Here is a 27,760-nt window from a genome sequence, read left to right as displayed (position 1 = left end):
TGGGAAATACCAGCAGCATTTAGAAGGTAACTGCACAGGCCTTGCCAAACTAAGAACGATCACCACAGCGGCCTTGCCACAGAACTTGCTGCTTTCCTCCAGCTGTGGCCTCAAAATTCCTGATGAAAGCAACCATCAAGCACCTCACATGACAGCTGCAAGTCCCACCAATTCAAATACTGTGAGCTTGACAGGATACACACAAAACTTCAAGTGAAACCTGTGAAAACTTGGGTGTCTCTTGGGAAGGTAGGGAGAACTGCACGTGTAGGTTCCCTTGAAGTTTGCCAGTCTCCTTTTTAGATTCCTTACCATGGCTATGGTGTATGAGAACCAGGGACTGGGTTCCTCTGCTGTGAAACTCAGTGCTTTCTCTACTGATATGTTGATGAAGCACCACAGGCCACCAAAGTCCCGCTTATGCAAGTCCCTTGTCCCATCTGGCAAACCTTCAACTTTAATCCGGGGTAGGGGGCTCTTGAAAAATGAAAATGAGCCCCTACCTCCTCACCAAAAGCCCCTCAGCAACATCCACACCTGTCCACGCCTCATTTCCAACTATTCCCAAAGGACAAAGACTCTGCCCAGTAGTCCCACGCATCTTTCTCATTCCAGGTTCCCTGGGAGATCCAACCCAAGGACGTCACAGCAAAGGCTGGTGTGGACAGGGCAGTAAACACGCAGGATGCGCTGAGGTGCAATGCCACAACCAAGCGGAGATGGATGCTGCCACCCCCAGTCCTGCAGCCATGGATTAGGAGCTGTGGAACAAACTCCCCAGTAGGCAGTAAGGAAATGAGGTGGATTAGTGCCAACTCTTTAATTGCAGATATATTCTGTCGGTCACAGTCTCAGGAAAGCACAAGTTCCCTTTTCCTAATATACATTTCTGTGTTTGTAACTCTTTCAAAGAGCTTGCCAGGGGAGTTTCTTGTATTAAGGGCGCTGCTTTAGTTTTTCCAGGTTCATGGGTAGAGACATAAGCTTGTTGAAAGGAATTTATACCAAATTCAGCGATTTTTGCTGCTCGTAACTACCTGAAGGGAAGGCTGCAGATGTGTAACTCCTAAGTCAGTAGCAATTTGTATTAAAATTATAATAGAGACCCCCACCTACACTCTTCAGCCTGTCTCTTTGATAGGATATGTGCACAGACCCAGAGGAAGGAAGCTTAGATATGGGAGATGATCCTGCTGTTTGAATTCTCATCTCTGATCAGCATTCAGGTCTCACCTGTTAGGAAGACTTATCTCACTCCCATGCTAGGTTTCTGGGTCCAGTAACAGAACATGCTGAACCAATTTGCTGACCATTCCAAGTAGAGATGTGTACAATACACATCCTGAATTTGTGTGACAGCTCAGTTTATGCCGTGTCACCTTATTGAAGCATCTTCATGCCTTCCTTTGAAGTCTTTGTGACTGTTCTTGGTAATTAGACTCATCTCACATGAAATAAACCTAGCAGTGAATACCTGCTCTGTGGGAACCTTTTTAATGACAACTAAGTGTTTAAAATCCACTACTTCCAGTTCTCCTAAAAGGAAAATCTAATTAAGCACAGTGCACAGAATTGAAGAGGTTAGCATAGCACAAAAAGTGCTTGGGAAAAGTGAACCAAAATCATGTTATGCTATCGAATTTTAGAAAACCAGGGAGAAATAAGAAGTGTTCCATTCCCATACTGCAAAGCCACCACGATCAGATTTTACTTGGCAAAGTAGCGGAGTCTCAGTTGTATAAGGAGCTTCACCTTCAGCAAGGAAAAATACACAGGCTAAAGGCTCTGCTGTGCCCCAGCTCTACCTCTGCTCTGTTCACCTGTGGACCTTCCCCATGGTTGTTGAGTATTTGTGGTGTGCATTGTCCACCCCAGAGTTATCTGCCTTAGGGAGAACAGTGAATTAAGATAGTGGAAGGGAAAGTTAAAGGACTTAGCTGGGGGAATCAGTTTGTTCCTGCATTTTAGAGCGAGAATTTCTCTTCCTCTGCCTGTCAGTTTACCCTTCTGACTCTGTTGAGCAGAGACTGCTGCCTGCACAAAAGCATCTCAACAGGCACAGTGCTGCCTTGACCGTCACTGGAATTTAACAGCTGCTGCTGTCATAAAATAATAACCAATATTAATCACTGTCAGTCTAGTTACGTGAATGTCTTCCCCTTGGCTGAATAATCCATCTGTATGCACCTCCCAGCCTTCCACACCATAGAGGTGCCCACTGATTACTCGGTCGGGGTAATTACCTGAGCATCCTGCAGGATTTTGACAGAGGAGATGTATTGATGGTCCCAGGGCAGTCCTACCAGGGTGCTCTCAGACACAATTCATCCTGCCCATCTGAAATGATGACTTAGGAGCTGGAAATCCCTAAGGGGGAATCAGATCTTTGAAGTTCCCCTGGGACAGCCTCTGGGTGTCCCTTGCAGAGCTCCAGGCCCTGGGGAAACACAGGGCTGCCCTCGAGGGCGTTCTTATGTTGGCACATAACCAGCGTACCTATGCAAAGGAAGAAGCTGAGCTACAACACAAAGGCATTTTGCATCTGGAGGACATGTTCTCAGTGCAGCAAAACATCTTTGTTATGAAAGTAACATATGTGGTACTCTTCCTCTGTTTGGCAGGAGATGAGAAAAACAGAAGCAATGCAAAAATGAAAACAAAATGAAGCATATAAGCATCGTGAAGCAATTACAGTGCTGCATCTCATTAGGATCTAAATCTGGGATTGCCAGTCTTGTTTTAAAAACAGTTTTGTTCAACACCCAGTGACAGAATTTAAAAGCTGACATATCTTGCTGTAATTGTGGGCCGCAGTCACAGCTGGTGTAAATCAGTATAAACTAATGAAGTCAATGGAGCTTCTCTGATTTACACTAGCTGAGGTTATAGCTCAATAACGTTAGGCTTGCTTTCTAGGAGTGTTCAAGGAAGCCAACTTCTGTGTGTCCTGTGATGAAGTGGTTATTTATAATGGCCTTCAGTGTGGTTTGGAGCCAAATTTCCACATCAAAAGTAGCTTTATAAGAGATATCCTTACAGTGAGGTTCAGTGCAAAATCATGACTTCAGAAGCCAGCTTTCCTCATGCACTCAAGTATTTGATTTCAGCCTGAAAACCATTTGAGAAGCCAAGAAAAGCAGAGCCATTCCTGCCTACTTCCCCAGCTCTGCTTCATCTTTGAGTCGCCTGCATATCCAGCAGGCCCCGACCTACATTGCCCATTTATCAAGGCGAGTTACTCTAAGTGTCTGTTTATTTATGTTCAGAAATTCCATGTAAGACAGACAAGTTTCATGCTTAACCTGAAAAATTGGGGAGGGGGGTGGAGTTCTAACCAGTTCCAGAGCTATTTGTTTGACTTGGCCACTGGCGAAAATAAAACACAATAACATGTCCCAGAGTCACAGCGAGAGGTGGAGGTCACAAGAAAACAGATCATGTCTTTCACAGCTCCTCAGCTTCAGTGCACTGAATTATGACTCCTATTATTTACTTACTGGATTCTCCACCCTGCTTGCAGGCTCCAAGCATTCGAAAAGCAGCAGGTCTCTGCTTCAAAGGACTGACAGGCAAGTGAGAGAGGAAAATCTGTCCTGAAGCTACAGTAACCTCCTCCTCCACGTTTGATCTGAAAGGTCAGATGTTCTCACAACCCTCGGCTGACTCCTGCCATCTGCTGAGCCACGCCTGCAGTCCTGCACCACTGTGCTCTCCTCTGCTGAATTAAACTGCCAGACTCTCACAGCAAAGATGTTTCCAGCACAGCCAAACCTGCTACCTGCTCAAGGTGGGCTTTTCCAAAAGGATATTGTTTTTTTCCTTAGGAGGGCTTTGCTCCCTGCATGTCCGTCCTCAATGTGATCTGTCAGCTGTCCAGAAAATATCACAGGGTCTTTCACTGACCTTATCACTTTGAAACAGATTGATTTGTTTAGAACTTAGTGCTAAAAATGCATGTTTTGAGTCCAGGTGTTGAGATCCCAAACCAGGGCTGAAGCCTCTCCAAACGTCCTGAGTGGTTTCTATGCGTCCTCTGGAGAATGCCACACTCTTCCACACACTATTCAGTGGGTTTAATCCTTCACTGGCACTAAGGAGACAACTTTGTGGGGATGCTTCCCAAAAGGGAAACTTCTGAACTGCCAGCAGCAGAGAAATCCACACACGGACTGAACATGAAACACCAGTATGTAAGAGCCTGCCTCGCATCTTAACCTCTTGAGAGGTACCACTTTCTCCTAAAAAGCACAGGATCCTCCTCCTCTTTCATACCCTCAAGGTTTTGCTTTTGGTCTCTTCTCTCTTCACAAAACATCTGATAAATGTTTTCTCATTAAGAGCTGCAATCTCCTTTTCCAGGGAAGGTTCCTGGTCCATTTTGGGAGGTGGTTAGAGTACCCCACTCAGATCACTTTCCAGCCTCCCAAACCAGATGGGTTTTTTTCTCAGTACCAAGCACACCAGTTGAGTGCTGTCTTTCTGGGTACAGAAATATCACTCACTGTTCTACCCTTGCTAGGTTTTTTCTATGTAGACATTTTTTCTCTGTATCTTTGACTTCATATGGAGCCAAGGTCAATACAGAAGATAATTTCACAATTAAACTCACCATGTTTGTTATTTGACATTTGGGTAGGCAGTTACATGAAAGCATCATAAATGCAAAATATTTCTGCTCCCCTCTACTTCTGTGCCTTGACTGTGACTAATTGTTCCTAAGAGTTTGTTGGGTTCACTTGTTGCTTAAGACAAATTATTTTCTACTTAACCTATTTCACAAAGACCTATTTTTTTTGTTATATTACTTATGTTCTTCTCAGAAACACTCTCACAAACCATAGAAAGATCCACTACCACCTGTGTGCTCTGTTTTTTTCTCAGCTCCTCCAGATGAAGCGAGTGTGGAGATAATTTTTTTCTTAGCCTGGACATTGTTTAGCTTTTTAAATGGTTGAGGGCACTCAGTCTTTATGCTTTTTAACCCAAACCAACAGAATTCCTGCCTTTTTAAAATTTAGTAATTTCAAAAAGTAGTTCTGTTTGGCTGTCTCAAAATCAAAAGAAATTCTCTTCACTGTGGAATATTTTAAAAACAGTAAATTAATTCTACCAAATTAATTTACTTTCTGTTAAGAGTTTCACAGCCTGTAAGTATTTGGCTCTAATTTTGGTTTTTAATGCTTGTCTAGTCTTACTAGGGTTGAACTGGAAGGCAATCAGACGATTCTCAGATAACAGGCAGGAAAAAACAATGTAAACCCCTTATCCCAGAGGAACTAGAAACAGTGAATTACGCACAAGTAACGAGACCAGTTTCCTCACCATTGGAACTTCTACTGAACCACAGAGTTTCAGAACTTTCCTTGAATCTGATTGGGGCAAAGACAGGAAACTGCATCTTCTGAGCTTTAGAAATAGATCTTAAACACGTAAACATAAGATATTATGCCCCTATCTTTTAAGTAACATTTATATTATCTCAAATAAACAGTCTTGCCGAAGTTAGTCTGTAATTGACATCTGACACATTCCACATTGCAACAGATATGATAAGTGCAGTAAACAGCAGAAATTATGCTTCTCTGTGCTCTGAGAAACATTCATATTTCCTTGCACAGATAAACTTTATTTTGTTGCTACGCAACTCTCACACAACAGACCACATTCTGCAGTAAATAAGAATACAGCTTTTACAACTGGAGGGCAAGCATGTGGCCTTTTGGGTTTTCTCCCCATTTCAAGTTCCAGCCCCAGCTTTAGTTCACATTATAATATTCCATCATTTCATTACAAAGCTGCCTCTAAAGCTCAGTAAGGGATATTTCAAACCCTGCAAAGCAGGAGAGTCAGAATGCACAAGTCCTTCTGAGGCTGATGGGAAACAAATGGTGGAGCTGGTGATGTCAGTGAAACCATGAAATTAAGGGGTTTTTCTCTTTTCTAGTCTTCCATAAAAATGAACATTAAATTTTCACAGCAAGATATTCAAAACTTGTGTGATCTCTCCCTGCTCCCTGTAAAACTGCCATACCTGCAAGGGAAGTGAGACAGGTGAAGAGCTACCCTTGGTTTTACCCAAGATGAGAACAGTACATTCTTACCTCCTTTGTTCTTTACAGTTGCAAAATTTCTCCTGAATTCAGTGGCTATTTGGATTGTTTAGAGAACAGAGGCACAGATCCTGCGTGTCTCTGCATTCTCATCATAAGCAGAGTGAAGAACACTAAGATTTATCTGACTTGAGGGTGTGCATGGAAACTAAATAGAGCCATTAGGCTCTTCCCAAGTCATGGGTTAATGCCTCAGTTATTCAAGTGTCCCTTTTGTACATGGCTGCAAATTCTACAAACTCTCTCAGGTAGCATCAGTCTTCCCTTGCCACCATTAGCAAATCAACCCAGGTGAAAAATGTGACTTAGAGCTCCAGGTGGATGCAGGTGGCACAGTTTGGGCTACAGGGATTTGCATTACCTAAGGATCTGACCTACATCCAATGCACATGCATAACAGTTGTCTGATTGCAGAGGGGTTTGTGCTACTTAAACAGCAGAATTTCCTCATTTTCCCCCAATTTTGCTTTGTTCTTTAGTTCCTTACAACAAAGAGCCCCTTGGGCTCCTACAGCCTACGTGCCACAAGCCCAGATGCTTATAAAGTCCTGGCACAGAGTCACTAGGGAAAGGACACTCTGTTATAGGAAAGCAAGATTTAATCTCTGCAATCTACAGTCCAGTTTCTCTAAACAGTGAGCAAGAAGTATCTTTTGCATTTTAAATTTCAGCATTTCTGTTTGCTATCAAAGCATTTGTGTTTATAGTTTCATTTTAACAGCTAAATTAGTCCCAGGCATGGAAATTAATATCAGCATTTTTTGCAAAACACATTGAAGTTTCTACACTGGTCTTGTATAAAGACCCATCTCTAATCACACCTCCCAGTGGAGCAGCTTTCCTTAAGAGCCTGAGAGATTTGGAAACACCTGTAAAATTTACTTCGAGTCCTCTCTTCAACAAGTGACCTCCTACAGAGCAGAGCGTTCCCTCAATCAGGATTGCAGGATGAGGCCCACAGAGGGAATGCAGTTGGATTTTGTCTGGAAGCACAACAGGCAATGCACAAGGCAAGAGTCTTCAGACCTAAATCTTGGAAAACAATACTCGATGTCTTCGTATCAGTGTCCTGCCAATTTCTTCTACTCTCCGGCATCCTGGAGGAGAAATTGCAGATCAGTTCAAACCCCTGATTTTCCAACCCACTCTAAGCCTTTTCTTTTTCTGCCTCATAAAAATCTACATTCTGTCAGATGAAATCCACCCCTTAGCAACCAAAGATTTGCCCCTACTTTTCGCTGGATTTATTGCTCTCCTTGTGAAAAAAAAAAAAAAAAAAACCAAATAATTTTTCACTTAATCTACTCAGTTCTCCCTTTATAAGGCAGGGATAACAAGTCCTTTTCCCATTTCTCCACAGACGAACCTGTTTAGATTGCAAACATTCCCCTCATGCAAGTTGCTATAGCATCTTGCCTGGGGCAAATGAAAGCTCTGAGAAAATGTGATTACGGAGAGGAAATGTTGAGGTCCCACCTGTCAGTGCCATTGCCAGGCGAAACTCTTCCTTCAGCATCTGGAGAACTTCTTTTGCTCCTTCTTCACCCTGGGAGATTAGGAGACAATGTGAACTATTATGTGTATGTGTACGTGCGTAGGTACAGACATGTACACGTGTGCCAAGAAAAGTTTTATGCACAAACATAAATCCTGAGTGTTTGTCGTAGCAAATCTTACATCAGATGATCTGGATGCACACAGACACCATCACACACACGCTCCTCTGTGCACACAGACACATGTGTGCATATAATAAGGCTAAACAGTGAGTCTAGGGATCTGAATTTGGATGATCATGCATTTGAGCTTTTCCTAACTTACTTGATAAGCCAATCCCCAGAGAAGAGGTCTCCCAATGAAAACAGCTTTGGCACCAAGAGCCAGTGCCTTGAGAACGTCCGTGCCTTTTCTTACACCACCATCCAGGAACACCTCCACCTTCCCCTCCACAGCCTCCACGATTTCAGGCAAGACATCAATCTAAAAGAGAGAAACCAGAAATACAGCTTGGTTGCTCCTGAAACCCTATTACAAAAACCCTATTTATTTTTTGAATGAGTTCTTACACAGAGGATCCAAGCTTTACAGCAGCATAAGGAGCAGTTGCATGCCTAAATCTATACCCAAATAACACAGCTTTGTATTGACAACCAGCAGTGACTTTGCAGGGGAGAAGGTACATACAAAGGTCAAATTTATTTGGAGAGTCACATAAACAGAATGAGGATCAGCAGGGTCTCACAAAACGGCCATCTGACCCCATGACACATATCTGACACAAGCCAGTATCTGATTTTTATGCAGAATATGAGAAACAGCCAGCACTAAGGAAGCCTTTTGGTGGTGTTACCTCCCAAACTGCCAGTCTTCGCTAGTTTGGGGATGAAATTGAATCACTGTCCCTTTTTAAATAATCATCTTTGCTTCCCTGTTTAAATTTACCATTCATTTATCCTGAGGGCCAGCTTGGGAGCCCAGAGGCAGGCACTATACCTATAGACAAGGAGTAAGAGAAACACATGCCTGGAGGAACTTCAAGTTGGCTGAAAAATTTTAATTAATGTATTTTCCCTTTGAAAATGCTTCTAATTACAGGAATGACTGTAGAGAAAAACGTCTTAATATAAGAAAAAAATGAACTTTCCTCTAAGTTTTGAGCAAGGTGGGAAATAATTTATTTTAATGCACATGTATGTTGCTTTCACCAAGCTCTGCTCATCCCCTTTCTCTGCTTAACCCCTACACCAGTGATACAAGAAAGGGGGGAAAAGTATTTTTACTGTTCTCAAGTTACAAGTAACCAAGGAATTAATTCCTCTTGCCATGCAAGAGGTCCCAATGAAAGGATGAGCCTCCTGAATTCAAGCCTGGAGCATTAATTACAGGGCAACTTCTCCTATAAGGCCACCTAAATAGTTCTTATTCATGAAAATCAGGAGAGGAACACCACCAGAAGCCAAGTATTAAGGAGACTGGAAACAGTGTGTGGAAGTAAGACAAAAGACACACAAATTCACGCCTTTCAAATACGGATGTAATTCATTTCCTTTCTAATGGATAAAAATGACTAGAAGATGGGGGAAGAAAACTTGAAAGTGCAGTTTGTTTTTAGATTTGGATTAAAATTTTCTTGAAGTTTGGCACTTGCTGTGATTTTCCCCCTCCCTTTGGTTTTGCTCTCTTGCCAAACATATTTTGGATCTATTTCTATATCCAGAGACCACTTTCTACATCCTGACAAACTGTACCAACATTAAAGTGCTCTAATAACTAAAGCATGATGCAAACCATAATTAAAACATAGATTTCCTCAGTGTGTAACTAGACACTAGAAATATTGACCAGCTTGGGTTCAGCTCACGATCTGAAACCCCATGAAATTGAAGCAAATTATTATGTTTCTAAATCAGAAACATTTAACATGATCTGATACAGATACATTATACAAACAGCATTGTGAAGTGTTGTTCCTTGTACCATAAATCCAGGGAACGCATCAGCTTTAGCAGTTCTCCTCTGCCCTGTGGTGTGGCAAAGGAGTAACCCCGAAAAGGGAGTTCGCATATTTCTGTTCTGCTGCAGCTGTCAAAAATTAATTTGTGTTTCTTGAGCTCTCTCATTCCTCAAAATGATGTTTTTAACATCCTTATACATTGTTGCTGTTGGATTACCTCACACACAGGCTTGCCCAAGAGTTTTAAATACTCTCAGTGAAATTAAGGAATACATTCCCAGGAGGTGACAAGAGGACCTGTTCCCCTCTCCCTTCAGGGAACCATCATGGAAAACAGGAGGTTTTTCATCGAGAACATATTGGAAATACTCAGAGAGGCACAACTGGGCTTTGATTCTCCTCCCTTTCATTCTCTTTTTATTTGTGCAGCTTTCCCACACCAAATGAAGCAAGATGAGTGATGACTGGAATTTTGGGGTTTTTCCTTCATCCTGAGCACATACTTTTTCATTTTCCTTTACTTCTTTCTTTTTTGCCGACCAAGAAATTCTCAAATCCCTTTCACCTTTGGAAAAGGCATGGGGTAGCATGACAAGGAAAAGGAAAAAGGAAAAACTGTAATTTAACCACTCTCTCCCTTTTCCAAAGGTGAAAATATTTGAAAGGAGAAAAATGGAGAGTTTTATTCTGCCTTTAGCTGTTCCTTAACTGTAATTTTTCAGAAGCCCCCAAAGAACATTAAAAGGGAAAACTTACTCTAATACAACCTTCAGTGTGCTGCAAATGGCAAGAAGCGTTTTTCAAAAAGGAATGAGAAAGAAGAAATTAAAGAGAAGACTGGAAAAAATTTCTGAAAGATTTTCCGATTTGAAAGGAAATTTTCCAATTTCCAAGGAAAGGCTGTGTCTAACTCAGAGTACGATGTGACATACATAGAGAAGTGGAGAGAGGTTAAAGCATGGCTTAAAGCATAGAACAGTTACTCCAGGTTTTTCCTCCAGCTTCCACATGTTCAGAGAAAGCAAACAAGAAGCCAAAAGGCAGAGAAAATTAGAGATTACTGGAGTGTATTGGCATCAGGACTTACAGTAGCAGGGACCCCATCAAGCTGTCGTGCTCCATGATTTGACACCAGGATCCCATTTACCCCAATCTTCACAGCTTCTTTGGCATCATCGTCTAGGAGAAAATCCAAACAGGAAATGCCTTTCCGTAACTGGGGGCTTGCAGACACCCCAATGAAGGAATCACTAAAAAAACCACTGTCAGCTCATGCAAAGCCACCTTGGGGCTTCAGCCTTCCAAAGCCTCGCCTCAACACAGAAAAAGGTTTTATCTCTAAGTAATAAGAGCAGAAAAGTAGTTTGAAATGTTGGAGCAGAACATTTTATCCCTTTGGATCAGCCACTTCAGTTGCTAGCCTTTATTTTCTCTATTATGTTCCAAAACCCATCAGTAAGAAATTCTTTTGCTGAACGATTTTGTCCACTGCAAAATTATTGGCATGATCACATTAATGGTGGTGGTGGTGACAACACCAGGCACTTATTTAAGCAGCTGCTTCCACAAACATCTTCACTGCTGGGTTCCTAAGGGTGCTTGAGGAAGTGACAGCTCTTCCCTCGCCTTTCCCTGGGAAGCAGCAGCGCTACACACCCCTGAGGATCCCTTTCAGCACGATGGGCAGTGAGGTCAGCCCCCGGAGCCACTTGATGTCCTCCCAGTTGACACTGGCATCAATGGCCTCAGCAACGTACACAGCCAGGCCGCTGTTCTCTCCAAAGTCTTTCCCCGAGGAAAATGCCAGGTCATTGCTGGAAAAGTTTTTTAATCTAAAGTGACAAAAGACATAGAAAAATAGTCTGAGAACGATTCACTGTAGCCACAATCAGTCCCAAATGCCAGCATTCAATATACCTGAGCTAAAGCTTTGCTGCACTGCAGGGCAGGAGCAAAACCAGCCGATGCCAGCATGTGAGATCCCGGTCCTCAGTGAGCCAGAAGCTTTGGCTGGCAAAGTGTTTGATAAGCAGCATAAGCATTGGATCTTTAATGTCCCTTCCAACCCAAGCCTTTCTATGTTTCTATGATGGTTTTGTGATAACTTTGGGGCAAATTTCTCTAGCCCAAGATAACAGTCCGACTTCTACAGCAAAAGAAATAGGGTTGGGTTTTGTTGTTTTTCAAATCCAGGGAATTCAGCTATGAGAGGAATAGGGGATTTGGTAGGCAGAAGGGAGAAGGAGGAAATGAAGTTTTCTTAAGCTCCATGAGTTAGATGGATGTGCATGAAGCCTTGCAAAGAATTCAGAATTTTCATCTGTCCAATAAGGCAAACAGCCAGCCTATTTACCTTGTGTCCCTTTTGTACATTTCCTTGTAAAATGTAGGGAGGAAAGGAAGCTCATGTGAAAACATTAGCTGTTATTTGGGTTTTTCAGCAGCAAAATCTCACAGGTTTTAGCACATCCATGTCCCATGTGAGACCAATTGCCCTGTTCTTCGGAAACTGTGTCCTGTTCCACATTGGGCTATTTAATACTCACATTTCACATTTTGGGAAGTGCATGAGTGTTTTTGCATGGAACCTGGCTGGTTTCACTGCTGATTTCATGCCTGCAACAAGCAGCATTTCACATGGCTTTTCTGTTCAGCTCCAGGCCCAGAAGCAAATGAGAAAGGAGCGGGCTCTCAGCAAGATCCAGCTTTTCAGCTGTTGGTTTGTGGAGGGTGGGGTGCCCAGAGAAAAACAGAACCATGGATAAGATTATATAAATAACTGTTGTTTTTCTTGGCCTGGGAAATGCAGATCAACACTTGGATGAATGTTGCCTTACATACATTTCGGAGCACAATGGCACCTTGTTGTTGCTTTGAAACTTTGTTGAAAACCCGAAGCCAAGAAAAAGTTATCACGTAAATGAGCAGAGCCCTGTGCTAGGAGAGTTTCACCGCGGCCTCTGCAACAAAGCGCTGCCCAGGCGGCGCTCGGGAATCTGCAGTGATTAATTGGAACCTTTAAGGATTACTCCAATTTCATATGATTTCATACGGTTCACTCGAAACCTTGTTATGGTTTGGGCAGGTGGGGTCAAAGTGTTTAAGAAACGCTCTCCCTCTTTCCTCAAATGTCTTTGGGTTATTGGACTCACATTCAAGACCTCCTCAACCCTAGGCCTTAAAATTCTATTGCCCCTAAAAAATAAGCTACTTAAATAATTGTTTGATTTTATTTTTAAGAGTAACAGGTCAGTATATACTGATAATGCGTCAAACACAGATCTATAGCACGACTACCACACAGGGCATACACATCCCAGTGTGGTATATTTTCATGTTAGGGGCATAAGGGTTTTTTGCTTTCTGGTGCCTTCCTCCTAAAACTGTTCTTCAACACAGAAATCAGGGCAGAGTTCGGGTTGCTCTGTCAACCTTCATCTCTTAGCTTCAAGCACAAGTGCATGGGGGAGAGCCAACACCCCAGGCTCTGGAGGGGATTTTGCCAGAGAGTTAGAGAATGAGATTCACTGCAGAGTCCCAAGGCTCATCTTCCTTTTGAATAGTATGGAAATTAAGAAAAACCTCCAGATGTGATTCTTGCTAAGTGCATGTTACATACAATGTGTATATAGTGTAACACAACAGTCTGGAGACACAGGAAGAGCAATTCAATTCCATTGATAAAACTCAAAACTAGCTTTCACCCAGAACTCACCTCAAAGTTTATCTGCTTCGAAATACATCAAGCTGTCTTTTTTTTTTCTCTCCCTATCCATTTTTGTGTTCATTTGCAAGCTCTAAATAATTTTAACATGTGCCATGGTAGACTGTGGTTGTTACCAAGCTCTACATGCAAGAATCTCGCAAGATTTTTAACTCCAAGTCCTGGAGTTAAATTATTCTTCCAGCCAGTCCTTGGCTGCTAGAAGTGTGCCAGCACTTCAGCCTATGTTTATCAGGGGGGTCTCTACAGTCTATCAATTTGTATTTACAAAAGGTCAGGCAAATCAGCACCCGTACAACCCCATTGTAAGGTTAAAACTCTGGTTTAACTCTGTTGTAATTTAATTCCTCATTGGCCCTGCAGTGTGGAGGAACTAGAATTAGTGCTGAAGTCAATCACGATGCCACAGATTCTGAGACATAGAAAATGTCCCAAAACACACTTTGGGGTAAAAATTGACATCATGGAGGATTTAGAAAGACTAATACCCATGTGCTTCTGTATTTGAGTAAAAGAAGAGTTGAAGTTGCTCTGAAAGAGGCTCTGCAGTCAGTAGCAACATGGCTCTGGACCCAGAGCAATGTCATAGGATAACACACAAGGAACCATAACGTCTTTTGGAAGGGAGTTTTGGCCCACAAAGTCCAGGCCACTTTCAGAGCACAGCCAACTCTGCCACTGGATCCCAGTTCAACATCAGAGCAGGTCACTTCGGGCTGTGCACAGCTGAGCTTTGAAGGTAGCCAAGAACACATTAACACATGTATAGAGAAATGCCCCATGTCTCTTACTTCAGCAGCCTCACATTGCCTGGCACAGTACCTTTTACAGCTTCGTTTTGACCCAAAGCAGATCCCAGCCCAAGCACAGCACGCGATACACACACAGATCCACGGAGCTGTTGCCCAGGACAAACTTCTCCCCCACCAGCCCAGGTGCCCATGGCCCTGGCACAGTCCCACCCCACACCCAGCAGCAGATGTACCTGAGGTGTGGGGGCAGCTGGAACTTGTTGCGCACGTCGGCGACGCGCCGGCCGAGGTACGGGGTGTCCACGGTGACGAAGATTCCTCTGTACCCGGCTCTCTCCGCGCGCCTCACCAGCGACTCCGTGACCTCCCGGTCCTTGTACACGTACAGCTGCAGCCAGCGAAGGCCGGCTGGAGCCGCCTCGGCCACCTCCTCGATGGAAGAGGTGGCCCAGGAGCTCAGCATCATCCCTGTCCCCACGGCCTGGCAGGCTGGAAGAGCACAAAGTGATATTCTCTAAACAGGAGCATTCAAATAATGCATTTGAGGCTTCCAACTTTTTGAACATTGCCACATTGCCTCCCAAAAATCGCCCTCCCCAGGCTGACCTCATACAGATACATTTCTATGAATCTATCACTTACTCTTTTCGATATAATCTGTCACTTATTGTAAAATAAAGGAAAACATGCCATAAAACTCCAAAATATTATAGAAAGCCTTGTTTTCCTTGGTCTACCACAGTAGGCATATTTTTAATGTAAATGGACCTCTGTTTCAAGACGTCATCCCCAGCCCATGGAGGAATTAAAAAGTGGTCTTTATGACAACATTTTATTAAATAAGGATTACAAACCTCTTGGAGTGGAAACTTATGAACAGCTTATTCAAACAAATTGGTTACACCCTCCCAGGGCCACCAGGCAGTTTTCCCTCACTGGAAATACAGCAGCAATCACCCAAACCACTCTAGTTCGTAGCCATTCCGTTCCTCTCCTTGAAATTACTGGACATAGTTCCCTCTATATCAGGAATGAGCGAGAGGGCTGCGAACCCAGGAATTGCAAAACCCTCCCATCAGATAAGGGAGAAATGTAAATGTTATGGTTCAATCTGCCTTTAGGTATCCATTTCTTTCCATTTTTTCCTTTGATTCCCAAGTCTCTATGGCTGCAAAAGCAAAAATTAAGTTAGGAACTGCACAATAAAACATTTTTGGTGAAGATTTAAATCATGGTGTATCACCATCTCCTTTCAACTTAGCTGCATATGTAGCAATAGAGAAAATAGCGCTTTTCTCTTATTTAAGATTAGATTTAAGCAGTTTGGTTCAATCAGAGTTCAGCCATCCCAAATGGGGTTATGGCATTTTCATGCAAGCATGCTCACAAAATTCCCCTCGCCTCTCCTATAAAGTTCACAGCTCTCTGGTGAAGCACCAGCTCAACACACATAGTTTAGATCTCTCAGGCAAATCCAAAGTTCACAGACAAAATTTTTCAAAGTTTTGGAGATTCCCAGTTCCAGTTTTGGTCGATCTGTACTTGATCTTGATCATTTTAAAGCCTATTTTGACAATTTTCTAGACTTTTAAAACCATGAGATACAGAGGCCTGAAGTGTTGCCAGGTTTGGTTGGGGCTTTTCTTCTACCTCAAATTAGGTTTTTCTAAAAATACACTTCTCACACATTTAGCTGCAGTTAAAGAAAACAGAAGCAATTCATTTCCTCAAACAACCGTATTTTACACTTCACTTTTGGGGTGCTGCAAATGATTTATTATTTCAAATCAGTCCTACTACAGCCACATTCCCACAGGACGCTCTTGCTGCAATACGTGACATTTGCCAGTTTAAGCATCAGATGTTTTTGTAAACCAGCCTTTCCTCATGCCATTTCAGATTGCTTTTAGTTGTTTGTTTTTTGTGGGGTTTTTTTCCCAGGTCTTCTTTTAATCCTGAGCATTGCCCAAAGGACACATTCACCCTTGTACACCCTGCAGGCTCCTGCTGGGGTCCAGGGCAGCGCAGAGAGCACGGCAGGAGCCACACACACGGAGCTGGGGAAGTCCATGGGATCACACAATGGTAAAGAATCTCTTCCTCACATCTAATCCAAACCTGCCCTCTGGCAGTTGGAAGCTATTCCTTCTTGGGGAACGCAACTGAAGTATTTTACATAGCAACAAATGCGACAGGACCCACTTGGGAGCTTCACTGGGGAACAGAGCAGTGACCTTTTTTAGCCCTTTTTTCATCCTGAAGCCTCAGAGTATCCTCCCCCCATCTGATGGGGCATCAGCTCCTTACGTGGTTTGCGAAGGGTATGGAATTTGTCCCTGTGGGCAAATCAGAGACAACAGACTTCAGGGAGGACACTGGAGAGGAGCCCAGTTCAAGCTTGCGTATTTTGTCAGGGTTACCTTGTATGGGAATGGGAACTTGCTTTTTTCCTCTAGCTGAGCAAATTCCCATCATTTCCCTTTTAGGGGCATCTCTGAAGCACAGCAGCCAAACTGCCCCACTGCAGGCATGTTTCCCTGAATCCACCAGTGAATCCACTGTCCCCAAGCTAAGGGCCAGAAGACGCTCCTTGAGATCAACACGATGTCCTTTTGGCACAGTGGTATTTCTCAGGAGCAGCAGCCGTGTTCTTGGAGCTGCATCTCCCGAGAAACAGAGTTGTTTAAAGAACTTCACGTTACTCTCTTGACAAACCACACTTGCCTGAGAGCTCCCTGTCAGCCTCCCCTTCCTCAGCCCTTACAAAACCCTGCATGCGAGTGGTGTCTGCTGTCCTCTTGTTGACACAACATGTTTTGTCAGCTGTGCAGGAAGGCTGCAGAGGAAGGGACACGTGGCCAAAGCGGATCTGGGATCTGGCTGGCCCACGAGGGATGGCATGCCAGGCTGCCTGGGCACACTTGCAGCACAGAGTCCCCCGGCCACGCCGCTCTCCAGGGGGAATCCAGGCCAGGTCAGCCCAGGCCACATTGTCCCATGTGAATATTGTCCTGTCCATGACTCTGGATTGACATTAATTTTCATACTTCAAAATCAACCTCATCTTTTGATCACCACATAGGTAACAGGTGGGTTCAAAGTCCTGCTGTTTTCACTGAGCACAAAATGTAATAGGTGGCCAAATCCCTCCTTCCCAGTCACAACCATGTCTGATGGGGACAAGAAACCCACATTTCAGTGCTCAGCAGCATCATAGAGAGCAAAAGCACAGTAGCAGCCTGTTAAGAGCCAAAGGAACAAAGGTGTTGCTCCCTCTCTAGTGGGAAAGCCAGAGCTGCCAGAAACTCAACTAAAACGGGGGGGGGAAAAAGGCTTTTCAGTCAATACTCCTGTTCTCCATTTGGCAAAGCAAACGGTGCAGTCACATCGCAGGTGATGATGAAACACTTCCTGCATCAGCAGCAGCTTGGGGAGTGGTTTGAGTGCAGCTGCAGAGGGCAAACACAAAAACTTCAGCCCTGAGCTGAAGTCACTGACAGTTCTCAGAAGACCTGGCCAAGAAAACAGTCGGGTTCTCAGCCTGACTTGCAGCCATTGATGGAGAAGTCAGGTATTCCAATGCTGCTTTAGGGTGAAAACACGGGAGTTTGAGGTACTCAGTAAGTGCAATATGGAATAAGCAGGAATATAAACAGAACAGAAATCTCAATAAAATAATGCTACAAGTCTGTTTATAATCAATTAAGGTAGCAAAAAATTGCTGTTTCTTGCTGTGCAGCTGGATGGTGCACAAGATTTTGAGTCAGTGTACTCGAGGTGGCTCCTGTTGACACGGGGATCATGTTGGTTTGCAAGCACAGCATGAAGTCAGGATGGTAAATGAATGCCTTGGCATGGAACAGTGAATCTTCTGATGGACAAGCAAGAAAAAAAGATCCCATAGAATCAGAAGGGTTCTGTTGAATAGAGAACAACCTTTTGCTCTTTAGTGGCTAAGATTATTCATCGAATTTGGCAAATATTTTTAGTCAAAGAGGTTGAAATTGGAGTGGGAAGGATGAGAAAAAAACACCTAAGTCAAAATGTCATGTGTTGATCTTTTCAAAATGGAAATGTTTTCTCCTGAGCTAACACTTTTGTTTCAAAACAGAACTATAGCTAAAAGCATTAGCCAGTAGGAAAATGAAATAAAACATTGTGTTTTGGATCAAATGAAACATTTCAGTTAATCCAAAACAATTTTCCTCCCAATTTTTCAGTTTCTACTGAACAGAAAATCCATTCTTTGGAAAATTGCCACATACACTGATGAACTACAACGAAAATGCCAGGGAATATACTTGAAGGAAGACCTAGAAAAACTGGGAAAACTGCCAAGGTGCATGAAATTGTTTCAAGGACAAGAGAGCTTTTTCTGTAAGGAAGGACTCCTGCTACATTCAGACATGTCAAAGAAAACTGAGCGGCAACCTTATTGCAGCCTGCATAGACTTTTTAAAAATTCATCTACTATTTTGAAGTCCAGCTAACCCGAGTACAAGTAAATCCAACACCTGGATTTGAGGCTGTGCAAGGTTTGACCATGACTGCAGTTGATTCTGATCAGAGTGGGGTTACTTAACCTTTGGAATAACTTACATTGCGTTGGCTGGCCTGTCACCAGCAACTCTTAAAACTACAAATGGATGTCTTTCCCAGGAAAGATCCTTTACTCATGCAAAAGAAGTGTCCATGAAGGGGTGTCTAAGGTGAGAACAGCCCCTGCCCTGTTCCAGGAAGGTGCACACTCCTCTCCACCAGCTTGGTTGCTGCGGGAGAGCATCCTTCAGGAAGCAGCAGCCCCCAAAAGGCTGACAAGCCCCAGAGCAAGGGGGTTGTGAGCGCAGGGAGTTCTAAGGGACACATGACATGCCCTTGCTCCTAGAGGGGACATCCACCCTACAACACGTGAGCAAACCTGCCAGGAGAGCAGAGCAGTTCCAAGCAAGACACTGTTGCTCAAGGAAGCTCCTCTGTGGGATCAGGCATTGTTCTCAAAACACCAGAAGTTAAGAGAAGGAGCTGTCATTGCTCTCTTCACCACCCTGCTCTGCAGGGCAGCGTGGTGTGAACCAGGATTATCTCTTGGGGTTCCAGCCCAGCCAGGCAGATTCGTGGCACACAGGGATGCTCCTCTGGGAGCTGTTCTGCCCCCAACACGAGCCAGGGCACAGGCTGAGAAGGGGCAGGACTCAGACCATGCTGTGCTTCTCAAGGATCACGACCACAGCAGAGACACCACCTCATACAGTGCTTCCTGCACACCTGAGCCAAAGAAATCCAGGCTTATGGAGCACGCCAGGCTTTGCAGAAGCCACAGGACTATGGATCAGACTTCCTTGGCTTGTGCAAACTGGTGTGGCTGAAGCAGAAGTTGAATTAAAGCAACCAACAGTTTGCTCACTTAAAGTCTGTGCTACCTCTGGAATAGAAGTTGGATGTGGCAAACCCCCTGATCCCGAGTGTCCCAAGTTTCAGGGAACCTTTAAGCCAAATGTGTACTTTACAGCTAAGTCCTGTCATCTTATAAGGTCAAACCAAAAGCTTGGCACTGAGTGCCCCGTTCCACCTCTAACAGCATAAAACCAAAGCCATTTTTTTCTCCCCCCAAATGCCAATGTAATATAAAGTGTGTGATTTTAATACTGCTCTCCTTTGAAAGCATTGAAAAATTCACCAGCTCCAATGGATGTTTTTTACTGGATTGCACATTCTAACTGGTGCCAGTACACCAAGCTGTCCTACCTAGCTTGAAAACCCAGGAACACTAAATGTAATAATCATGTGTTAAAGTTTGAAAATGTAAGTGCACAAAAATCAGGAAATTCCAGAATTAAGTTATTACCACAACCATAACTCAGCCCTGGTACTCAGCCTTATTGTACCACTCAACTTTGCATGCCATTGTAGATTTATGCCTTAAAATGTGGCCAGGCTGCAGCATCAGTGGGAACTCTTGCTAAGAAACATTCTGAATTTGGTGTGTTTCAAATCTCGCTCTCGCCATTGCAATAATGTGTTTGCACTTAACAGGGTAATGCTTCAGAGTTTCCTCCCAGCACAACCTGGCCCAGAACTGATCCGCGAGAGTTGCCAAAGGATGGGACAGCACCAAGGCCTCCCCCGGCCCTTCCCACACCGATTCGAGGTGCTGGAGCGCCATCGTGTGGAGCACCCTGGCACTTACAAATAGGCAAAAAAGCGTCAGCTGCCTGATAAAGCTCTTAGGAAGGGAGAAAACGTGGCCCCAAACATACTGTAAAGTTGGAGAGATGTGTTTTTCCAAGCTAGCTCTGGAGGTGTGCTGTAACCCATCCCCGTGCACATCACAGCGATGAGAACTGAGAGCAGCTCCCACTGCAGGGCTGAGAATTCAACTCGCTTCACACCAGTACCTGCTGCATTGGGCATGCAAATGCTGTTAGATGAATAAGCCAACCATGCACAGGATTAATTTTTTTTTAAATATCACCTATTTAGGGTTTGTATCCTTCTTCTTTCAGCGCTGGAGCACTGAAATGCACAGCCCAGACCTCTTCCTCAGATTTGGTGCCATTCTGCAGCTTGAGTTAAAGGGGTAGGAGACAGTTCCCCATCTGAATTCTGGTTAATATCCTTTGAAGCAGCAGCCTCTGTGCTGGCAACATCTTTGTGCAGCTTCTAGCCCAGAGGGGCCCTTATCTCACTGCCTCCCTGGGATGCTCTCAAAGAGCTCTCTTCAAAGCAAGGATATTTCTCAGGCAAACAAAGGCCTCGGAAATTTTAGAGTCAATTCTCTAATAGGAAGACTGTTGCTGTGACATGTTTATAGTTATATAGAATGTATGGGTAGGTAGATAGATGTTTTCAATTTTCTATGTGACAAATTATTCCCCTCTTCCATACTTTGATTCCCACCCCTGTTTCATGGAGAGAGAAACCACGCTCAGACAAGTGAAATGGTAAAAAACAAACCCAAGAATCAACCTGATTACTCCGAGCAGCAACTCAAACTCCCTCCAGGAGCAAGAAACCAAGCTGGGATGCCCAGGCAGCAGGCACAGCGCTGCCCTGTCCCTCTCCACGCCCTGCAGGGGGACGTGGCTGGGCTCACCCCTGGCGGTCGCCGTCTCTCCGTGCGGATGAGCCATGCGCTGCATCGCGGTGGCGGCGACGCACACGGGCATGGCGACCCTCTGCCCCAGAACAGAGGTGGACAGGTCCATCACCGACACGTCCCTGAGCACCCGGGGGTACAGCTTCCACCTGGAACACACACGAATAAACTGAGTTTCAAACGGCTGCAGCAGGGGCAGAATTTACAGTTCCCAGTAGGCAAGAGCAGGTTTTCTTGCTGTGAACGTGGTGAAAGCTGTGCTGGGGCTGGAACAGAATCCCACTGTGTGATCCAGAGCTGCAGCAAAACCCCTGCAGGGCACAAAATCTGGAGGGAGCAGGCAAGGAGGGGCCAAAGAGCAGGGAGGGTGAGGGAGGCAAAGACCCCCGGGAACATTATTGGCTGGTAATATTTGAAAGGAAAGACAGGAGCTGTAAAACAGTAAGGTTCATGGTGAGCTTCAGCCCCCTGAAAGCCTCGGGGCAGAACTGAGGGACAGACACTGTGTGCAAATAGGAAAAGTCATCAGCTACCCTCAGTTATTCCTTCGATGGACTAGGGAACCAAAAGACACAGGATTCTTGGATAACACAAGCCTGGCCTGCATGCTTGGAGCTCCCTTTCCCAAAGCAGGGCAAACTGAACCACACTTAATCTGAAATTACAGTTTACTGCAGCCAGGCTGGACACCACATGTCTGCACACACAGAAATTTATCTTATTTTTTCTCCCCCCACAAAACAGCATCACAAGATCATGATCCCTATCATGGGATCAACTGGGCACCATAACACCCAAGCCTTTATGAAGAGGGTTGCATTCCTGGGGATACCTGTGCCGTGGGACTTTTCCCCACCATCCAGGTGTTGTCACAGCACTGCCACCACTAGAAGCCACAAGAGGGGATGCAATACCTGGGGCTGGCTCTTCTGAGCTCAGCCAGGCCAAAGCCTCCCTGCAAGCACCAACCTCTCACTGAGGCCTGCCTCTCTCCCTCCAAAAGGGCTCCCATGGCTCCTGAACTGTAATTACAGAGAAGAACTAAAAATGTGTGGTCTAATACTGCTGAACCTGAGCAACTGCTCAGCCCCAGAATGCTCAAGACTGATAATATAATTACCAGCACAGAGGTAGAACCAGGGCCACTGCTACCCTCCGACAGGGAGTAGGGGTGAGATTGAGCTTGTGTATTAAAATAACAATTCAGGGAAAGAAAGACAAATTCTCTGTTTTATAGAAAGATCAAGAGACATTTCCCCAAGAAGCCTGGGGCAGAGCCAGGACGAGACCCACCTTTCCGAAGGCCTGGAGCCATGCCAGCTCTCCAGGCAGTGCTCCCCAGGGAGGAGAAGGACAGTTATGATGCTTGGAAGGAGATGTGTGGCTGTGGAAGTCAGCTGTGCTGCTCAGTGCCAAGACACACACGGCAAGAACATCTCCTCACACTTGTTTTCATGCCATTGTAACAGTTTGTTATTTTTCAGGGGAGGATGGGCTGAGGGTGGGACAAAGAAAACATGACTTCTTTCTCCCCCTTTTCTTTCTAATCCTCATTCTGAAGGCTTCCACTCTGCTCTGAGGCATCTTTCCCCAGCAAACAAAGAAAACAAAAATCCCTCTGTAACCTTGCCAATTAATACAGTCAAACCCAAAAGCATAAAGGATGTGGAGCATCTCCCTCTTCCCCAGGCTCCTGGTTTCTCTGACCTGTCAGATTGTTACCTGCCACTGCCATGTCACAGCCAACCTGTGAGGGTCCGTCCTGAGGTACAACATCCCTGTGGTGCTTTTAGCTGGGAAAAGAGACAGGAAGAGGCAAAATATTCCCAGCAGTGCCTGCAAGAAAAATGATGCAGTCCCAAGCAGAGATACCTTATCAGGTCACATCCTCTCAATCAACATCCAGTCAGTGCTCCTGACCCAGGATTGACTGGTCCCACTACCTGAGTATCATCCTCTTTTAATAAAACCTGATCTTGCTTTGGAAACTCGAGTGTTTCCAGCTTGAGCTTGACAGACTTTGAAGCCAGGCATTTTCTGGACGAGCCATAGGGAAATGCCTTTATCAGCAGCAAGGAAACCCCACGGGCAGCGTTTCCCTGTCACCAGGGCACGCGTTCATTCGGCTGCCACACAGCACCTGCTTCCTCCAAGTCTTTCAGTGAAACATTTCCTGCATATTTTGGAAAAAACTTGGAATTTTTTTATTTTAATTCATCATCTCATCACCCACATCTTTTTCCAGCCAAGTCCACGCTTGTGTGCTGCAATCAGCAGCTGAGAGTGAGTGCATCCTTCTTCCCAGCTGGAAGTGGGAGATGCCGCAGTGGGGAAGGCAGCGAGCGCTCCCGATTTAGGCAACTTCAGCTAAAAGCTGTTTTGAAGGAAGGATTAAAGGAAAGAAAGGGGGATTAATCTTTTGGGTTTTTTTCCTTTTTTCTCCATGCTTAAAAAAATTTCTGATTGGAAATTATCTTGCAGTGGAATAAGAGGGAAGCACTGGCTACTTTCAGCTGGGAAAAACACTGAAGTTTTCAAACTGCACCACATTTTCAAGCAGCTTTTCTTGTTCCTCTCTTGAATCCCCTTGTGCTGCAGGGCAAGCAGCACATTTGGGAAAAGACACACTGATCAGGCAATCCATCCAAACCCCAACCCCGTTTGCTGGCCCTCTCCCCTACAGCTCCACTTCCCTTCAGAAGGGGCAGGGGCTGGTGCTGTGCCAGGCTAAGCAAGAGCTGCTTTTCCTTGAGGAAAAGTGATCTTCCCTCCCAGGATGTCTTGCCATCCACACTCTTTTCGCGGTACCCTGCTAATCCGAGGTGAAAGACATCACAACAACGTAACGAAATTATTTTTCCAAGCATTCCTTTCCTTTTCTCGCCCACAGCTTTCCAGGTTGTCTGACCCAGTCCCACTCCCAGCCTTGCTTTTTAAACCAATATTTAAATTAATTCTGTGGCCATTTTAATGCCTTTAATTGCTACAAGGTAACACCACATTTGCAGAAAGCCTGTGCTGATGCTGGCACTGCTGAAGCAGCAGCTGCTGTGCCTTGCACACGACACAACAAGGCAGCTTCTCCCAAGGCCTCTGGGAATTCTGTGGCTAAGCACGTCAGGGCGGATTAGCAGGAGCCTGTTCCTGCACACACCGACGTCCCCCTTCCCTGGTGTGCCAAGAGGGGAGACTCCAGATTGATTTCCTGAATGCCATCGAGCTAAAGGCATCCCAACCTTGTCACAAAAATCTGTTCTCCATTCAGGCCCCTTAGTTCTGTGACAACTCGAGAGGGGATTTCAGTGCCAGACAGGGCTGGGAGGACACTCAGCATTCCGGGATGCAGAGCAAACCCAAGGTGAAAGCAGTCAGACACCACAGGGAATGACATATGCTCTGACATCCCAAATCATCTCTTCTGGCCTTAATGCCTCACTTCTGCCAGGGCCATTTGAGAACCATGAATAAGAAATACTCATCCAGCCTCAGCAGGAACATACTGATGTCAACACCCGAGTGCTGGTTCTTTTCTCAGTCCTAGAAGAACTGGGAGCTGGGGGAGAGTTGCTGCACCTGGTGTTAAACTCATTTTAAACACTGTCCTTGTGGAGACAGTTTATACCCTGGTATCTGAAGATCAAAAGGCCAAGACATTCATTTTATAATCCAATTAGTATGAATTGTGCTGCTCCAAAAATGGCATGGGGTGTTCCAAAGATACTGTAGGATCCAGCAACACAACCATCCACTGGGGTTAGTTTTTAGTAACAACAATAATATTAGTCCTCAATAAGATCATCTATTTATTTCTCCAGAAATGAAACCATTTGCTTGCCAAAAAAACAAAAATAAAGGACTCAGGACTCACAGATGAGCCCAGCACTGGTTTTCCTCCCTCACACCTCTCCTGAATAATCCTGCACCACACAAAGGTACAGGCTAAAAATTCCTGCTTCTGGTTCAGTTTTGTGCTTTCTCTGCCATTTAAACTTATACATATATAAATACTTAAAAATGGCAAATTTTTAAAATCAAACTGAACCCTGCAACTAAGCTTCTGACAGGGGAAATCAATGGGAAATGAAGCTGAACATATTCCTACCTTTCACAAAATTATCTGACTTGGTGATCTTTGTGCCTCGGGGGTGTAAAGTCCATCTGACTTTATATTTACGCACAAGCTGCACTCAGGAACAGGCAGAAACACCAGGACTGTGTGAGGGTCAGAGTAACAGCTGGGCTGTGCTTCTCCCCAACAGCATCCAAGGGAAAAAGAAAGGTTTTTCCAAGTCCCTTACATCAACCAGGTCTTATAAACCAAAATACTGTCAAATCTTTATAGCAGGTTCTGGCTTTTAGAGATGTATTCCAAGGAAGCCATTGCAAACATGGTCTAATGACTGTTAATGGCAGGATCCCACGTGCTGAGAAAATGGGATCTTGTTTTATTTCAGATAAATATAAAAAGAGAGGGGGAGCAAAGACAGAAACACCCCCTAGCCCCTTCATCCCCACACTGCGGAGGGGCAGGAACCCAACACAGAGGGACTTCCAGCCACACCAAAATTTCATTGATTTCTTCTAATGTCTCAGGCCATTCAAGGCACTGCAAAATGAACATCTCCTCCAGTTCCAGGCTGCTTGCAAATGCCAGTTCTGAACACCTAAAACTGGAGGTTTTTATTGAAAATCTGATGGAAGATGCATGAAAGATGTGGTAAGCCTGAACCCCACAGGCAACCAGCCCGATGTGAGGAGGTCTCTTATCAGAGCAGTCCATCCCTGTGGTGGGAAACAGCTTCAGAGCAGAGCTGCCCTTATCTCCCAGCCAACACCCAGCTCTGCTGATGGCAGCACAGCAAGGGACATGCCCAGCTCTTTGTTAGCCTGTCTCTGGCAGCTTTAGATCCAACCTCATCATGATTAGTTCCAGCAGTTACAAGTAAAACGCTCACTGCTCCGCAGTTTATTGCCTGCAAGCATTTCCTTGGAGTGTCCTTTCCTTAATGTCTCATTTTGGTTTTATGAGGGCAAGTAGCATCAGAGCATCTGGAAGCATTAAAAAAGATACAATAAAAAGAGGTGAGCACTACTCCAACCCCTCCTGCTCCTATCTACTCCTCAGGGCAAGCTTTTGGCTTGTGTTTGAGCAGGGAATGGCAGCTTCTGCATGGAGCTCGGAGGTCTGGAATAAGCAGTGGAGGTGAGTTGTCTTCTCTTGACATTATAAAGCTTTTCTATGTGCATCCTTAAAATTAAGGTTCTGGGCCCATTTCTGCAATCTGACCTTTGAGATCCTGCTAAATGAATAATCACTGAGTTTTCTACAGCCTTCAACTTGCATGAGATTTCCAGCTGAATGGCCGATAGCCTATGAAAAAGCAACTGGAGCACTGAGTAGGATTGCTGCTCTGTAGCAGAAAAGCAAAGCAGGGAAGGAGAAAGACTAAAGATAAAATGGGAAAAATCGTGGTTTGGTTTGTTAGACTCAGAGGAATTAAAGACAAAGCCTTTGCAAAGACAAGTGCAGGGGGTTAAATGTCTGCACCAACACAGCCCTGAAGGAAGGAGACATCAGCAGCTGTTTGAGCAGCTCCATCGGGCTCAGCTGGGCTGAGGGGAGCAGCTTCCAGTTGCCTCCTTCCCTCTGCCCTGCTCAGGGACATTTGGGAGTAGGAAACCAACTGATGTGATGTGAGTTGTGACACTTCTAACGAATCCCACAGCAAATGCCAACTGACTGTGCTGACCTTGTCCTTCTGAGGCTAAGGATGACCTGAGCCCAGGTTTTGACAACAGTTCAGGGGGTCAGTCTAAATCAAAACTGGTTTAGAACAGTTCCCAGCATTTACAGTTTCTACTGGTGAAGGGCTGACCTCCTGCTGGAAACCCCCTGAGCACAGCTGGGCCACCCAGGACTGAGCCCTGGCTTTCCTGGCTCGCCCCAGAGCTGGGAAATGCAACTCCTTCCTGCAGGGCCCTGCAGCTCTCATCTGGGAAGGCCACGGAACGTTTAGGAGAAATAAGGAAAAGGCAAAACTGACTCAGGACCTAAAAAGTAAAACCCCACCACAAGAACCCCTTGCTGGCACCATAACCCAAAATGTTGAAATTTCAGTTTCATTGGCTGATTAAATATTGGAGCTGAAGGACTCTGGAGAGAGTTTCTGTTAACAAAAGAACCCAAATGCAGGCAAAGCTAAAAAGGTGCTAATGGATTTTAGGGACTGCTTTTTGACAGAAAATGTTCAGTGGAGGAGTGAAAGGGGAGAGAGTTGTCCTGAAAATCAGTTCTTTGAGAGTCTTTTTGCTAAAATAGAAAGAAGTTGCAGAAAATTTGAGTTTCGTTCACACAGAAAAGTCTAAAATTGCACCACATCTACCAATAAAGCAGAACTGACACCCCCTGCCTCCCGCCCCAGCCTTCAATCATCCTCCTACCTGGAAAACGCTGCGACATTATCTGCCAGGGTTTCCTGGTCATCCGCTCCGGATTGGTAATAATCGTACACGGACTTGGGCAGAAAGGTTTTAGCATACTCCTCAAAATCTGCAATGCATGCTGGCTTGCCAGACATGTTTGCAGATCTCACTGGGCTAGTTTATTCCCACCTCCCACTCTTT

The 27,760-nt window shown here is 44.8% G+C and overlaps 1 protein-coding gene across 1 annotated transcript; it reads right to left on the bottom strand.

The window, feature by feature from the left end:
- Positions 1-805: 805 nt before the first annotated feature.
- Positions 806-27,760, bottom strand: HAO1 (hydroxyacid oxidase 1). Its single transcript, XM_048297240.1, has 8 exons — positions 27,578-27,760; positions 21,134-21,285; positions 14,274-14,529; positions 11,221-11,396; positions 10,652-10,743; positions 7,932-8,090; positions 7,587-7,656; positions 806-7,207 (listed from the first exon to the last, which is right to left on the bottom strand). Exons 1-8 carry the CDS (start codon positions 27,712-27,714, stop codon positions 7,137-7,139), a joined length of 1,113 nt encoding a protein of 370 aa, XP_048153197.1. The 5' UTR covers positions 27,715-27,760; the 3' UTR covers positions 806-7,136.

Source organism: Corvus hawaiiensis, chromosome 3 (assembly GCF_020740725.1).
Source record: "Corvus hawaiiensis isolate bCorHaw1 chromosome 3, bCorHaw1.pri.cur, whole genome shotgun sequence".
Classification (NCBI taxonomy): Eukaryota; Metazoa; Chordata; class Aves; order Passeriformes; family Corvidae; genus Corvus; species Corvus hawaiiensis.
The sequence above is the reverse complement of the archived record's forward strand: the minus strand, read 5'-3'. Positions and strand labels throughout refer to the sequence as shown.